At 33.4% G+C, this 18,390-nt stretch overlaps 1 protein-coding gene across 1 annotated transcript; it reads right to left on the reverse strand.

The window, feature by feature from the left end:
• Nucleotides 1–2,472: 2,472 nt before the first annotated feature.
• Nucleotides 2,473–17,136, reverse strand: LOC140746195 (uncharacterized). Its single transcript, XM_073078243.1, has 6 exons — nucleotides 16,883–17,136; nucleotides 6,396–6,552; nucleotides 5,223–5,340; nucleotides 4,553–4,687; nucleotides 3,736–3,949; nucleotides 2,473–2,748 (listed from the first exon to the last, which is right to left on the reverse strand). The coding sequence occupies exons 1-6, from the start codon at nucleotides 17,043–17,045 to the stop codon at nucleotides 2,594–2,596; spliced, it is 942 nt and encodes a 313-aa protein (XP_072934344.1). The 5' UTR covers nucleotides 17,046–17,136; the 3' UTR covers nucleotides 2,473–2,593.
• Nucleotides 17,137–18,390: the final 1,254 nt, after the last annotated feature.

The following is an 18,390-nucleotide window of genomic DNA, read 5'->3' on the forward strand; positions in this document are numbered from 1 at the left end:
ATGAACTAAGTATGCTTATGTCTATTTTGATATATTTTTTTGGCTTTAGTTATATATATTACCAATAGGCGTATTTTATTTTGACGTCTGTCAGACTACGCCTCAGTCAAGTATTAACAAAAAAGTCACCTCAGTCGCAGAAGGTTAAGTGTGAAGTTAGCTGTGAAAAAAAAAATTAAATCCTCTATCGGGAAAAAACTAAATTACTTTCCGAACAACCCAATATTTTCATTTATCAATTGTTATAACATTTGTTATTTAAGCTTTTCAGCAGGAAACCTTTATTTATTGAGGGGCAAAAGCCTCCAGTAAACAAGTTTAAAAAATATGCTCTATTGGCTTTATGGACTCTCTATTTATTAATTAATGGTGATAAAACCCTTTTATGGTTCGCCGTGACTACTACTCCTGTTTCTGCCTAATAACAGCAAAGTTTAGCGCTGTTGTGTTCCGGTTGGAAGAATGTGCAAGAATGTCAACTCGATGGGCCGATGCGTACAACCTAGTTCTCAGGATCACGCATCTGTAGCCTACCGCAGGTAGGAATCTAATCTTATCTGAAGATCATATATCCACGGGTAGCAATACCCATTTACCATCAAGTGCACTGCATACTCGTTTACTACTTCAATATTTTATATATCACTAGCTGACCCGGCAAACGTTGTGTTGCCATATAAACAAAAAAATGTTAAGGGTGAACAACCCTTATCACTTAGGGGTATGAAAAATAGATAGTAGCCGATTTTCAGACCTACTGAATATGCATATAAAATTTGGTGAAAATCGGTAAAGCCGTTTCGGAGGAGTACGGTAACTAACATTGTGTCACCAGAATTTTATATATGTATAAGAGATAATTACTTATTAATATTTTATTATAATAACTTAGTGAGCTTCCTTAAAAATTCACAGGTTGGTTTGCGTGTGAATGAATAAAAAATAGAATTGAATAGTAATTTATTCACTATAATAAAACAAAATAAAAACCAACACAGATCGCATTTTTACAGACAACATTATCTAAAACATAAATTAATGTCACTATAATTTCCAATCTACAAAAACGCACAGATTTTAAAAATACAACTTTTAACATGATATTTTACAAAACAACTCATAAATATTCATAGAAACGCAGAAAGAGGCTCAGCGCAACGTGCTAAACTTTTTTTACATCAAACAATATAAATTTTTACTTACTTTTTTTAAAAAATGTTCAGTGTAGTCTATGTAAGGAAGAAGGCAGACAGCTGTTTTTTTACGAAAAATAAAAAAAAGGTATAATAATAATATATTTAAAAAGTTTTTTAACATATTGAAAGGCTTTGCATTTTTTTTATATTTTTTGTGTAAAAAGAAGTGTGAGTTTAATATTTGGATGTTATACACGAGTATATTGCACTAATTATTTTACTTTAGATAACGGAGTTACATACTGTGGGCTATAAAATGCATTTTCAAAAAAAGATATTTAAAAATTGGGCTCTGAATACAAAAAAGGAGAATACAAAAACATAAATACAAATTCTGTAATCAACTATATTATTTATATGGGAGTAATGTGGGACAATCATCTCACGAAGTAGGTATGTGAATAAGTAAGTTTAATTAATAATGTTTATAACAATTCCAGGGCTATTATAAATTTACATTTAGTTATAATGTTTTTTTTTTCGTTGCTTTGTTGATTTATTTAAAAAATACAAAAAAAATAAATAAACTTATTGTTTTAAAGCACCGGAGCAGTAACAAGGATATAATATTATAATTTACATGACCGTGACCTTGAGCAGTGTTTCTTAATTATAAAAGAAGGCTCACTATTTTTGATTTATATTTTGATAAAAAATAAATTTATATTTTTTGCCACTAAATCTACTAATCTACACTTGACAACAGTTTTTATTTGGCTTATGGTTTTATGGCTTAAACTAGCTTCCTCCCCAAAAGCAATCGCGTGGACTTTAAGTTATAAATTACATTTAGGTAATAGTATTGTAATAATCCCCATTGAAGTAAAATTCTTAAAGGAAAACCTTAACCTTTCTATGTTTTATTAATACCCGTTATCAATATAATCAATACATCTATGTTTTGCATACCAAACTTTGAAACTTGACATTTTTTTTTTTTATAATATAAGAGTAGCAGACGAGCATGCAGTCCACCTGATGGTAAGTGGCTACTGCCGCCCATGGATATCTGTAATCAACCCCAGATAGGATAAGATATTCCTACCTGAGGTCGGCCACAGTTGCGCTGCTACCCCTGAGGACTAAGCTGGAATGCCTCGGAATAGTCTGTCTTACCTTACCACACCCTTCAAACCGGCACACAGCAGCGCCTAACACTGCTGTTATTAGGTAGAAATAGGTGTGGCGGTGGTGCCGCCTGAGTCGAACCACAAAGGGTTCTACCACCTTCAGAAGGTGGTAGAACCCTTAGGTTCGACTCCGGCGGTTAACCCAGAAGGTTACACCAATTTATTGTAATATTAAGATTTACTTTACAATAACTGTATAAACGTTAGAGTTTAAGGTTATTATTATATACTATGTATATCCCAATATCCATTAAATATACATATTTTCTAATCCACGGTCAACAGCCTGAATGTTCCAGGCATACCGGCGTATTGTTCGTTGAATTTGTCTGTCTGTCTGCATGACTCATCAGTACCAGCTTCGTTCATGCTCTCTAGATGCTCCAAGTGCTCTTTAGAAGACAAAAGGTCCTTCCATTCTTCTGTAATATTAAAATCAATAATCTATTAAGTTAGGATTAAAATTGCTTCGCAACAATTCGTCATAGTCCGCGTAAAACTGCTAGTCCGCTCTGAATATAGAAATGAATCGCGTCGCCATAGCAAATTGTATGACTACACCTGCTCGCAACAACTTCAGAGCGGACTATCAGTTTGGCGCGGACTATACCAATATGTATGATGGTATAAATTTTAAACCATGCAGTATGTAGTATGTAAAAATATATCATTATATTAGTAGCGGATTGTTGCGAAGTAGTTTAAGCCCTAACTTATAAACATGGATTTCCGCAAAGTAGCGCCTGATATAGTTAACAATCAATAATCTCTTAATTAACACTTTTACAATAATTGGTAATTTGATGCATTGAATTTGTGGATAATTGTTATTAATATTTACTGTGAACACAGCTTACAGTTGAACATTAGCAATGTAAATTGCTAAATTGCAACCTAAATTGCTAAAGTTTAATCACAGGAATAGTGCTGAATGTTGTTTATGATTCATCGGAAGGTACATTTCGTTATTTATGAATATAATAAAGTAAAGTAAACTTCCAAAAATCTTTGTTTTTCGTCGATATGAATTTTGGCCTGAAGAACCAATAAAAACGTCAAATTTAATTGTTTGGACAAACTTATAGCCATAAAAAATGACATAGTTGATTATTTACTTGGCAAAACCAACCAAAATGGTCATCTTAAGTGCACAAGAGAATTAAATGTAAACCATGCAATTTGTACACACAAAGTAGACAAAGTATTGATTCACTATTATAAAATGACAAAACGATTGCAGATTTCCATGTGCGGCAATAGCTACTTGCCGTCATGACATGAGCTGTATCCTCGAAATCTGCTTCTATTACTAAAATACTTAATACCCAAGGTTACGTCATTGTCGAACCATCGACTAAGTAATATGTACCTATACTTACTAATGTTTTATTTTTCAGATTGTTACTTACCAAAAATAGCTTTCAAGGGTCTTTCTTGACCGCCATAATCAGATGGTAAGACTTCAAAGGGAACGATATTCGACAGGGGCTCCAAAGTCGTATAAGAATGTATTCGACTTGCTATTTTTGGACTGGTTACTTGTTTCAGTATCATTACGAAGGAGTCTATTAGCTTTGAGGGTGAGAAGATGTGCATTCCCTTTATTCTCATACCGTAACCTTCCTGAAAAAATTGTATGAAGAACTCGTCATTAAATAAAGTCACTCTGTAGTAAAATCGTTAGAAAATGAACTTAATTTCGTTAATGGTGTCGAGTGCATCAATGAGGTGGATCTAGGGGTTTGGCGATTGATCATGCATACTAGCAATCGCCGGGCTAGTTGATCATGTCCAAGGAGCGACCGAGCTCCGACAGTCTCAATTCAATGTCGAGAAAACTTCGATGGCATGGTTCAGAAACGTGTCGCACCATCTCTTGGTGAGTTGCGGGCAGTCACTATACAGGTGTAGGAAGTATAGATGATTATAGCATCAAGTCTAGAACTAACCAGAGAAATAATATGAACCGATAAATAATTCGAGTCAAATGCTGATTTATTTCCTTCACTTTTTTACACCTTTTACAGCTTTATGAAAAATTTTAATGGGAATGTAGGACAACTTCCAGATGCATTTGTAATACGCACAATGCACATAGCTATGGAAAATCTACGATATGTGCAGAGCAAATTCAGATTCTGTGTTTAAGAAGTAAAGCATTTAGATATGTCACCCTACTGTTTTTAAGCAAAATATCTGGTAATCAAACAGTAGAAGTATACTTACGATCATTATGGTCATCGCTTGTCGTATCTGTACCGGGTTTAGATTTGGTAAGAAGTCCATTATGTTCATCTCAGTTAAATCCAAGATAATATGGAAACCAAGGCAGTAGTCGTGCGTTTTTATGTATTCGGCTAACTGAAAATTATAATAAAGGAACCCTTTCAGTCAGTCACCTCACTAGTTTGAGCAATATGTCTTTGTCCAATACTGAACAAAGGTCCGATATTGAGAAAAAGTTATTTGAATTATCATCTCTAGCTATGCGCTACCTCATTAGTCCTCAGGACTAAGCTGCAACGCCTCGGAAAAGTATGTCTCCCTTACCACACCATTATTCAAACCAGAACACAGTACTTACACTGCTGTTATGAGGCAGAACACCTATTTCTGCAGCCTGCAGGTGGTGCCGTCGAAGTCGGACCAGTTTCAAAATCTTTACAATTTAATCCATAAATTTCTTATTGTAATATCAATGTTTAACTCTTTACTACCTCTACAAGAGGGTTACGATGGTAAAGTACATAATTCGACTTCTTTAGACTACAGGAGTTTCACTGTCACATATATTTTACTGTGATTTTAAGATGAAGCTTTCCAATTTAGTTCTCATTCGACTTCCAATATTAATTACTTATTATCACGAAATTTTGTACAGTTGTGCCATACTTACAATTATGTTATGAATAAAGTAGTTTAAGTAGTCTTTAATTAGGTACGCTTTCTTGTTAATTTTGACCAGAAAAACTCTGTATAAATCCGGAGTCAGTTTTGGAAGAATTACTGCCGTCCTGAAATTAAAAACATGAAAAAAAACTTTAAATATCCATTTAGATCTAGAATTTTTGACTGTATTTCTTTACGCTCTTTTAGTATAAAGTTGACTTCACATACCTTTAAAAAATAAAGGACAACTCAATAATTGATTTACGCAAACAATTTGTGAAAATATCAGTGTTTAGGATTGGAACCCCATATCTCCAGCTGCAGCAGAGAGACTGAATATAAGAATAATTAAGCGTTGTTGTGTTCTGATATGAAGAGAAAGTAAGGTACCAAACCACCGAGCTTAATGTATGAGGGGCGGAGGTCGGACCATACTCCCATTTAAAGGGACCCCTACAAGATCGACCACCTGCGGGGCGCCTGCCTCCCGCGGGTTCTCCCTGGACTGGCGACCTCCGACCATGAGGAGGCCGACCGTCCGCTCGAGCTGGACACATAAGTACCGAATCACCTACTTAACAGTGGGATGACATGTATATTTTTTTAATTTTATACTATAATAAATTACAATATATTATCATGAATAGATATCAAGAATCCGGGGGGTATACACCAACCGAGAAACTGTCCAGGCAAAGAGGGAATCCACCGTCCTTATGTTGACATTGCCTTAGCATACTAGGACCCGAAATATATGACGTCCCATCGTCTCGTATCGTATTAGACGTCTATAGGAAAAGTCATTAGATGATTCGTCTGCTCCTTGCTAAATCAATTAAATCGTTAAGGTGGTAGAACCCTTTGTGGTTCGACTCCGGTAGCACCACCGCCACACCGATTTCTGCCTCATAACAGCAGCGTTGAGCGCTGCTGTGTTCTGGTTTGAAGGGTATGGTAAGGAAGACATATTTTTCCGAGGCGTTCTAGCTTCATCCTCAGGGGTAGCAGCTTACCTATGGCCGACTCCAGGTAGGAATATCTAATCCTATTTGGGGTTCATTACAGATATCCATGTGCGGCAGTAACCACTTACCATCATTCTCGTCATCATTTTTTTTATTATAATGTGGGAATAGCTCGTGTGCTATTCCCATATTATGAAAAAATAACATTTACTTACATTACATCGAACACGATCCCCATATCGGTTTTAACGTTATACGTTCCAAAAAAATGCGGGAGAAGCGTTCTCAAGGTGCACATCCGGTCTATTTGGGTCTTAGCACGTTCTATGGACCCCTTGCAAGCAATGATAGTTGCCTCCAGGTAGTGATCAGCTGAAACAAATGAAGACACTAAAATAAATAAACAAGAAATCAAAGGGTTACAAGGTTTATAAGGTTAAAGGTAGGTGAAAAGATGGCGAATCGAACCAAAAACATAATCTCGAACAAATTTGAGGTTAGGTCAAAGAAAACAGAAGATCAATGTGAAATCATTATGATTTCAACCCATTAACGTCCCACAGCTGGGCACGGGTCCCCTCTCATAATGAGAAGGATTAGGCCATAGTCCACTGCGCTGGCCTAGTGCGTATTGGTAGACTTCACATACCTTTTGAGTTTTTTTTTTTGTAATAAATCTCTCAGGTATGCAGGTTTCCTCACGATGTTTTCCTTCACCGTTTAGCAAGTGATAATTAATTTCTTATACGCACATAACTTTGAAAAATCAGAGGTGTGTGCTTTTGATTTGATCCTCGGACCCCTCGATCGAGAGTCCGAGTTTCTTAACCACTAGGCTATCACTGCCTATTTATATGAAATCACAATTACGCAGACCAACGCAACAGCATGAGCAGGCGCAATTTCGTTCGGAAAGGCGTAGTTACCTGAACAACAAATTGCCGTTCAAAATCAACTACTGAAAATTTTAAATATTTTATTTGCTATTTAGTTACTTACTTGCTTACCTGTATCTAAAAAACAAATACAGATCTGTGCTTACTGGTTTATTTATAAATTAAGAATTATATTATACATGAACATGAACATCGTTCGATTCAATGGGAGAACAACTATCTAGTAATATTTTACAGAAAAAATGATCCCCACATCACCAAATTTATTTTACTACGTTTTACTAGGTTTGGTGCAGTTAACGAAAGAAGACGAATAGGGTTGAATTTTCAAAAATGTATAAAACAATTGATAAGTAGTTCAAAAACGGTGACACTTTTACTGAGGTATTTTTTCCTCTGAGAGGTCAGTTCCTATGTTTTCCCCAAGTTTGTCGTTGTACGTACGGGAGACCCTGTATATATACACAGAAAGCGTCATGAGGAAAACTCCGTGCTTGAGATTCTCTTCTCCATAAATAAAGTCGTATCAAATATATTTATCAAATTAATAGTACCGATATGATAACTGACGTGGTAGACAATGGCTACTAAATTGGAGGGCAGGGCCGTGAGGCCCCGACGCAGTAGAATAGGGCCTCCTTCTCTCTTTCCGTGGGTGCCGGAAGAGGCGGCTAACCGAGGTTGTGCAGACCACGTATACATTAGTATTTATTGTTTTATTTTAATTAATGTTTAAATAGTTTATTCGACATATATGAAAAATGTATTGATCGAGCCATGTGAAGGCGCAATAGTATTAAATAGCGGTGCGCCGACACATGAACACTTCTGTAATCGTACATAATATGCATATGTATTATTTTCCTTCGTGTTTGTTACTAATTTATTACTCTTATATTTTTTTTTTCTCTCTGTGGGGATATGTAGTTACTGTCGCATTAGTGCTCAGATCGAGGCACCATATCAAATCGCGGTGCGACCATACATGCCTCTTAATTCTGACGACCCGCGTGGCGGAGCGATCACCATACCGGTCTGACGCGCAAAGGGTCCCGGGTTCGGTCCCCGGCCAGATCTGTCTGGCCATATGGCCAGACAGATCTGGCCGGAGGATATCTCTATCTAAATGATGAATTAGGATTTCTGTTTCTGGGTCTAGGTGTTTGTGTATTCGTCTATGTGTGTGTCCATGGCACCCACGACACAGGGAATCCTAGTGTGGGGCTGTGAGTGTAGAAAGCGTTTATTCGTAATACGGGATCTGACACATACAACTTGCCAGAACATGTATTCTGACAATATCAGATATTGTACCGTACCGGTACCGGGCACTCTGGCGTCATAGGATCTTATCCAATCGCAATCATTTGACTATGGGTAACTATGGACCATTGATTATCAAAATGTAATTCCAAAACAGTGAAAATGTGAAATTCCAAAATGTGAAATGTGTGTAAAGTATAATTGTCTCTTAATACGTTCTAATAAAAAAATTGCTACTAAATTTAGTTATTTCTACTTAACTTATATTATTTCAATAGTAAATGCACATCGACGCCAAACGTTAGATATAGTCCTTGTACTCGTAATTACGAAATACCAAAAAACGTAGTGCTAAAAACTCATCAAATCATTTTTGTTAACTCCCAAAAGCATCATTTAACAAGGTGAGTAATAGCGTTTTTACTGCTAGTTTATTTCTGGTTTATAATTATCTAGGTATCTTATAAGTGCTATCTTGGATCTTATATTCAATGACATATAGAGGTCACTACAGTTTTTATTCTATTAATTATTTATTTCGGAAAATATCTTTTAAGTTACGATCCTTATGGCGCAGCGGTCTTACTTTTCTGGGTTTAATTTTTATTTTTAAGGTAACATCGAAGTGTAGCTTATTAGGTGCTTATATAATAATTTAGGACGCGTCACATTGGATGACGGCACACGTCACGGAACAAGAAGTTTTCAAAAATATTATAATTATGTAATTATTAATGAAGTTAAAACAACATATTTATTTGTTTTTAATTTTATATTTCTGTGATCTATGTATTAAAAATATTAAAATTAAATAAGAAAATGTTAAAATGTATTTTTTATATAAATTGAATGATTTATTGAATAATGATTCAATTTGATCAAACAATGAATTAATGAATGATTCCGTTGAGTTAATGAATAAATGATTGATCGTTCGATTAATGTATTATTTGATACCTTAAAAAAAACATCTGCTTAACAATTTAAAATTAAATTAAACGACTAATAAAAAAAGCAATATGATATTTTAGTGTGACGTTGCGTTCATTCAAGGTTAATTCTTTTCCATCATGAGACAAGTTCAAAATTTACACATCACCTCATATGTAACCGGTTAAGGTCATTTTGATAACTGGTTACAAGATTATTGATGTAAAAATGTTGAGACTCCTTCTTGACTTTACTTATTCATGAGGCAATGATTCGGGTGAATTAAAGAAAAACTGAATATTTCGTGTTTCAGAAAAGTATCATTACTTGGACAATATTAAAATAATCGCGGACAAATAATACGATTTGGTGTTGAAAAAACACGTAACTTAAAAAGTATAATTATAAATGATTAAAACAAACTTTATATTGTACAATTTGAAAGAGATAGAAGCCTTTAAAATGGTAAGCACTGCTGTGTTCTGGTTTGAAGGATGTGGTAAGGAAGAGATATTGGAAATATATTGAAAAGTAAAATAATACCAAAATACGAAGTTATTTCTAATTCGTTTCAGTTTTCGAAAAATAAATACAGTGTAAGTATTTATATAAATATAATAAATACCTATTATTGTCGTTGATAAAAAACATTTCCTCTTTATATTATTTGCTCTATTTATTTAATAGTTATACATTGATTGGCAGGTAATTAAACAAGTAGGTCAATACCCCGGTCACTAAGATAATAAATGTTAATTATTTATTTGCTCTCAATTTTCTTTAGTTTTTCATTATCATTACTTCCCAGCATTTGATCCTTATAAGCGACACTATTCGAGGGTGTAATGATACCGGTGTGTTTCTTTTCCAAAATGAAATCGCTTTATTTCCGGCTAGGGTAATATATTTTTAAAAATCTAATGATCCAGTTTGAGTTTTAATCAAAATCGGCCCCGTAACTCCTTTCAGAATTTTTGACTATTTCTTGTACTTTCGGATTTAGCCCTGAAGGCCCATTTAAAAATTTACCCTGTAACATAGTATACTTAATACTTCACTGTGATCGTCTCAGATTTCACTTGCATCAATATCTTCTAAAATGGGGGAAACTTGCATAATGTACTATTATGGGGAATTTTTTGTTTAAGGAAGGTAAGTTAGTGGGAAACATTTGTCTGATGCCTATCCTTCCAATTAAAATTTACTAAACAAGTTAAAGCAATTCATATATTATGTGCAATAAAATTTTAAAGTAATCGGTGCATTAACAGGGCGACTGCTTCCTTGTTTGCTTCATACTATGTAATTTTACTCTTCACGTGTAGTTGACGTCATCGTTTTTATTTTATAAATAAATAATAATTATGTTGTAAAGATAATATCAAAGTGACCATAGGTCATTTTAAAATCGCTGCAATTATCTACACTAATTTCCTTGATACTAAAACGTAATAACCCGTTTCCGTTATTGTTCTCTTTTGTTTATACGGTAATTTTGCAATTAACTGAACTGCACTGAACTCTTAATAAGCTCTTATGGTTAAATACATTAATTAACCTTTCTAGATTATAATGTTGGTAAATACCATTGACCCAAGGAACAAGAAACTAATAATAATGAAATAAAAGTAAAATAGTGTAAAATATGTCAATTACACATTATTGATTATGTTTGTGTGCATTTTTATACGATCGTAATATTTTAAAGGTTATTTTTGATTTACCAATTATTCATTGGTTCATTCATATTTGAGATATCCAAATGTCTTAGCCAACATATATTTTAAAGGTTAAAATTTAAAGGCAATATTTTTTCAATTTATAATAAGTTTCTCAGTCTCCAATTAACTATGAAGAGACTTGATTTATGATAAATTTATATAATACTATCAGAAACATACTTTACAAAACAATGGTGATGCTCTGGTAGAGTCACTTAAAGCTTGTATGCATAAGAAATGATTAGAAAACTTTTATAACGTGCCATCTCTTATTAGGGTTCCGTATCCAAAGGGTAAAAACGGACCAACGGATCAACATCATTCAGAAACTTACACAAACCGAACACAATCCTTTCACGTCGTAAACACTTTATTGCCCACTGCTGGGCACGGGTCTCCTCTCGGAATGAGAAGGATTAGACCAGGAGAGGACATCCATGCCCAGCACAGGACAGTAATAGGTTGACAACGAAAAGGCGTAATAGTTAATTATTAACGAGGTAATAAAAAGTTATTCCCTTGTTAGGTAATAATAAGTTATTACTTCGCTAGTTATATAACTATTATAACCTGCTAATTAAAAACTTTCACGTTTTAAAAAATAAAATCTATTTTATTACTTCTGAAATTACCCTTATCAGTGACTTGTCATAATATTTTGGGTCTGCCCCTAAAAAATAGTAGTTCTGATTTTTGTTGCGCCATGAGACGAAATAAATCCTACAATGGTAGAGTTATAATTATGGGACTTTCTGAAACATCAACAGATGGCGCTACATCTTTCTGAATCACGCTATCCAATTTTTCCAATACAGTCCTGGATCAGATGAACAGACAGCGGAGGCTTAGTAGTAATATGGTTCCGCTTTTTACCCTTTGGCTACGGAACCTTTAATATGAGCTTTACTTTACTTTGTCATTTATGTATATTTTCCAGAATTTTATCCTTATGAGCGACACTTTTTGATAGAATAATAATATGGAGTATTTTTTTTCAAAATTAATTCGTTAGATCTCTTAATGTTCTCTCTCATATCTCTCTTAATGTTCTTTTATGCAATTTCTCTAGAAATAATCATCATTTATTTATTTATTTATTTATTTATTTATTTATTTATTTATTTATTTAGACATACCAACAGCAAAACATATAAACACATTTACATTGAACATACAACCAGACAGATAATACTTATATGTAAGCCAATTATAGGCATGTACAGCAATCTCTTAACCTCCTGGGACCCAGGAAAAAAAGTTGTTAGGAATTTGAATTAAATTTATCCTGACCAATACAATAGGTAACAGAATTACAGGAAAAAATATAACAAAAAATGTAAGTCGGAAAATATGGATTTTCTCAATGTAATATATATAACACGTGAGTTCCCAATTACAACTATTATTTGTGTCATATATATATGACATAGAACATTAATCATATATATTAATGTAAAATTTTGGTAATATGAGAAATGTATTGTAAAAAAATACTGTCTGTGTTGTGTACAATTATATCTTAATCTATAATTTTAAACAGTCACACTCAATTTAAAAAAATGATTCTCACAATCACATTCAGCAGTAAACTTAACTGTCTGTTGTCTTGTATATTTTTTCTAACATATATCACAGTCATCAAATAAACTTAAAATATGTTCCGTTATAAAGTCACAGTACACATATTATATAAATATTTTTTTAAAGTAAAAATAATACTATTAAGCTATTGCATAGCTTTTATCGCGGGCTTTGAGCGCGGCGACCGAATTGAGAAATTCCGTAACGAAAATAAGTAACACCTTTCAACAACTCGGTTGCCTGGAGACTTGATATCCAACTATCAAGTCTCCAGGCAACCGAGTTGTTGACTGTCAATAGAAAAATATGGATATAATTGAATAAAGTATTATTTTACATTCCTTATTATTTTATATGATATTGGCGACGAGATGTCGAATGAACTAAAAAACAATAAGGAAATACGAGCCACATTACGTGGGTTAATGAAACGAACCGAAAATTACATTTCGGGAATAGAAAAAATTGACATTGAAGAAATAAATATACGACTGAATTCTTTACAAGAAAATTTGAACAAATTCTACGCGATTCAAGAAAATATTGAATGGCTTACAGAAGAAGAAAATTTAGAAGAGGAAATAAAATACAGGTACGAATTTGAAGAAATATATACAAAGCTAAAATTTAAATTTTTGAATGTACAAAAAGAAAATAATCGGCTAATACCTGAATGTTCTTTTATATCAGCAAGAGCGGAAGTTTATTTGATAAACTGTTAACTGTCAAGGCACGCTTGAGACGTACACCCAATACAAAAGAGTTATCACCTTATCAGTTAATGTTCGGCAGAGAGGTAAGAACCTATATGCATGCCTTATTTAAGAAATCCGCCCCACTATCCAGATTACATTACAATGCACCGCCAACGCAGGAGTTCGGACAAGGTGATAAGGTACAAGTCCGCAGTTACACCAACCCAAGAGTTAAATGGGAGTTCGGAGTCGTCACCCGAAGATTAGGTAGACTCCATTATGAAGTCAGAACTGAAAATGGCATACTGGTGCGCCGTCACCTTGACCAAATGCTGCCGGCGCCCCTGGTGGTGTAAGTGAAAATAGCGGTGGAGGACTGTTGGATATCAAGTCTCCAGGTAACCGAGTTGTTGACTGTCAATAGAAAAATATGGATATAATTGAATAAAGTATTATTTTACATTCCTTATTATTTTATTTGATAACCTTAATTCGTCAACTTGAACACAGATGGCAGTAATACACATTTTTTTTATAATCCGTGCAGAAATCTTAAAATTGCGTGAAGTATATTTTATATTCCCAGTATAAAATTCAAAATTATATTACCATATTATCCAAATAATATGTTTTATCAACATAAGCTATGTTGAATTCTGGATTGATAAAATAACGTAAAAGAGTGTTTGTTATTTTTAAACGTACAATTACAACTGACAGACTTGACAGCACAAAATCAAAACGCCATTATGATTTATGGTACAAATAATTTGTGTACAAAGTGTTTTAAATATGAATAAACCAAGTGCATTTATTAATGAAAAATGCGATGTACCTGTAACATTCGGCCAAATGTCACAGGCACATCGCATTGATCCATTTATATTGCTGGTTGTTAATACTTTATGTCACTTATTAAATACTTTTCTATTTTATATTTTAGAATGTTCAGTCTTGCTTGGAGTTATGAAATGTCAGCTGATATTTGCAATGTCTTATATAATGGAGATATGATAAAATAGTGGATAAAGATGTATTAATGTAAATGTTGATGATTATGGAAGAATATATTGTATTTCTGGAATTCCTTCTGAGCGTTTTCATAGCATAAAAAATGCTATGCAATAGCTTTACCGCGGCAGTCTCCGAGTGCCACACGTATTTTTTTTAATAAATTTGCGGTACGTTCTTATTATGACACAATTGATAACTGAACACAAAATATGGTTACAAAAAGTATAAATTGGTGATTAAAAAAATTTTTTTTTGTTGAATTATAAGAAACAATTATGTTTTATTGAAATATATATTGCATTTAATACAATATGCTCTTGTAGTTGCTGTATTTTGGTTTTCTGCATTTATTTGGAACGTTGGAGTAATGGACTAAATTATTTACTTTATGATAACGGAAACTTTCGGTTGACATGGGTTTTATTTTAGCCTTCTATTAATATGTCTTCGTCTTCGAACTGCCAATCGAACTCGAATTACTGTCAGATTCAGTGCAATGACACAGTCCAGTGTCTTTGTTGTCCAACCACCATGTGAGAACTATTTATCCTAGCTAATGATTTCGATATTCCCGTCGCTTTTTTCATTAGAAAACTCGCAGGTCTTTGCAAATCTATTTTAGTTGAATAGTTATCGTTATATGAAAACCTCCTTTCAAAAAGTCTTCCAATTTTGTATTAGTGAAATAATGAACACAATAAAAATGTTAATCTGATATAAGTATTTCGCAAATTTTGCGGACTGCCGATTCACCCAAAGTAAATCCTCAAGGCTCTAGGATGGACCCTTCCATTAATTATAATTGAGGACCCGATAAAAATATCAAAACCTGCACAACTTTCTACTTCAATAAACCGAATTCGAATTCTAATTCGAGAAACCAGAATACGAGTCATTGTTGCCATCATGACATTGTAATGTTACGTCTTCTAGGTCATCTTCATCAGTTAAGTCTAGCTTTGAGTCGTCTAGCATAGCGGATATTTCGTAATTGCGTAAGCTCGTAATAACAAACAAGAATAACATTAAAATATGAAGTTCGAGAAAGAAAAATGTTTATGTCGTATGAGTATTACACTGGGACTCTTCCATTCACAGTAGTAATTGGGAACTCATGTGGTACCAGTATGACATAAAACTTTCATCCGATATTTCATAATTTTTAATGTAACCTACAAGCATTGCAGACTCATATTTAGTAAAAATGATTTATTATAAACGATAAAAATACATATTTTTTATAAAAACATCGATATTTGAACAAAAATCTCAAATTCACTTACTACTTGTTTCCGACCGTGACGCCATCGTTTGGTTAAAATTCACAATGCAATAAAATAGTATCATCCTATCAGCTAATCACAGTTTTAAATGATGGACCAACATGTTATCTATCGAATAAAACTAAAAGATCTCGTAAATATTGACAGATGGTGCTGTTACATTTTTTTCTTTTCTATGTAATATATATATGACGAAAGATCCCAGGAGGTTAAACCCATCATAAAATCATTTATCATGAACCCATTACTGTCTCACTGCTGGGCACGGGTCTCCTCTCATAATGAGAAGGATAAGGCCACAGTCTACCGCGCTGGCCAAGAGCGTATTGGTAGACTTAACATACCTTTGATTTTTACATTTTTTTTATAAATCTCTCAGGTATGCAGGTTTCCTCATGATGTTTTCCTTCACCGTGTAGCAAGTAATAATTAATTTCCAATACTGTGCGTATTTGTAACTTTGAAAAATCAGAGATGCATGCCCGGGATTTGAACCTCGGTCCCCTCGATCGAGAGGCCGAGTTTCCTAACCACCACTATCACTGCCGTAGAACTAATAGTCCACTGAAATGTTACAACTGTTGGTCCTGGGCGTGCAAAATTTAGAGGACACAGTTTTATTTTTTGAATGTGAACAGGGAGGCAGTGTAAAGTAAAAATTTAAGATTGTGGGGTCGCATTTTTGTCTCTCTGCTTGACTTTTGCGATGATATGTAACATTCCAATGAAGAACTAGTGGCTCGATTGAATCAAATTATTTGACAAGGGTTTTGTATATGCTTTTGTTTGATATTTTACGTTATTAGCACCACTTTTATTACGGTTTGACGATTAGTTCAAGGATAAAGCGAGTAAACACTACAAATTTTATATCTAAAATTGGCAATAAGTAAGTAGTCTCTCAAGGAAAGCCATGGTAACTATTAAAGCACAGATCGCATGCGAAAAATAATATGCCTGGTAACTATAATTCTTCTTATGTTTTATTTGCTTGTTTGTCCGATGTACCTATAATTTTAATCCTTCTCAGTTAACCTTTGACTAAGCGTAAAGATTATCTCTTATTACCTATCTCTGCTTTTTATATGACTTTAAAAACGTCTGAAAAATTTTATTTCTCTATCTAAAATACCATTTTCTTAATAATCTTATATAGAAATTATGCACACACCTGCAAATATTTCACACATTGAATTATGCCATAAGAAATAAATTATTTATTTGAAAAATATTCATTTCTTTACATAATTTTTAGTCGTTTTCAAAAAAGGAGAAGGTTCTCAGTCTGTAATTCCTTACAAAGAAAAAAATAAACTTACAAAAATCCTTCTTTTTAAAATGATGCTGTTTCTGCACCCATTCCCTCAGGATCCTGATTGCGTCTTCCATCTCTCCAGGCTTATCCAGGTTGTATTCCTTCCTGATACTTAGGAAGGTTTCAGGTCGATGTTCCAACAAGCTGTTTTTAGGAATACACTGCATTTTGGACGGAGGTTAATTCACGACTGATTAATGCTGTAACTGATGTAATTCTTAACTGAGTTCATTGAATGAGCCGGTTGACACACTGAAGGCAATGAAGGAGAGCGACTTTGTATTTATGAATACAAATAACATTGAAGAGTCTGTGTGTAATAAAAATAGCAGCGTTTAACCAAATACATATGAGAGTTACCTAACTTTAGATTATAATGATTAGATACCTAATTTTAGAAAGAATATCTTAGGCTAATTCTAATTTAGGATAAAATAGGGGTCCGCGAAACAATAAACTAAATAATGTTTTTTATTTTATATAATTGAAAATAAAATATATTTTTTTAAATGTTTTTTTTTTATTTATTTAATAATGAACAAGTTAATAAAATATATGCTTTTATAAATCTTTTATTAACTTATTATTTATAAGTATATTGAAATTTTTGCTTCATTTATTGTGCGATTATACTGACTATCTTATTTAATAGTTATTATATTAAAAAAAATGTTTAATACGAGTTAATCTTTATTTATTTATTGGTAGGTAGTCATTTTTATAATATAGGAGTAGCAGATCAGCATGCAGTACACCTGATGGTAAGTGGCTGCTTCCGCCGATGGACGTCTGTAATCAACCTCAGATAGGATTAGATGTGACGTAGAATACATATTTTGTAATTGACGACCCAATATGAAAGACAAATATTTTTTATTATTGTATACCAGGGCCCCTGGGCACTTAATGGGGAGGAGAAGCGATAAATAATTTAACGAAAGATTAAAACTCCGCTACCTGGGAAGTGAAGAAAAATGGGTAATTTGGTTAGTGATTTTTTTTTATTTTTCTTATACTTTATTGAACCAAAACATAATTATGCAACAAAAGGCGGGCTTAATGCTAAAAGCATTATCTCCCAGCCAACCTTTGGGCTGTGCAGAAAATAATAAAAGCGGTACAACAATAAAAGAAAAGAAAAATAAATACGTCATAAAATAATAGCATAAGAAACAATATGTAAGAGAAAGAAGAAATACGAGAATGAAGAGGAAAAGTGGCGTAAGGTTCTAAAATACATACATAGATATAAATAATAAGGAAAGACTAGAAAAAATAATACAAGAGTTGATTCATGTAGTGACCATGCACACCTTTTTTATAAGAAGTCCTGGATTTCATCCTTAAAATTTCAATTTACAAATGTCAAACGTAAATCGTGACGTTTATAAGCTTTTCGGGTCCCCTCTCATGTCGGGGGCCCTGACTACGGGCTCTCCGTGCCCTTAGTATGAAGATGCAACCATATGCTGCATAAGTCAAGACATAGACCCAACCTTAGAATAATGGTGA

The sequence above is a fragment of the Epargyreus clarus genome, unplaced genomic scaffold (genome assembly GCF_041222505.1).
Source record: "Epargyreus clarus isolate Ecla_fem2 unplaced genomic scaffold, WU_Ecla_fem_2.2 ptg000012l, whole genome shotgun sequence".
Taxonomy (NCBI): domain Eukaryota; kingdom Metazoa; phylum Arthropoda; class Insecta; order Lepidoptera; family Hesperiidae; genus Epargyreus; species Epargyreus clarus.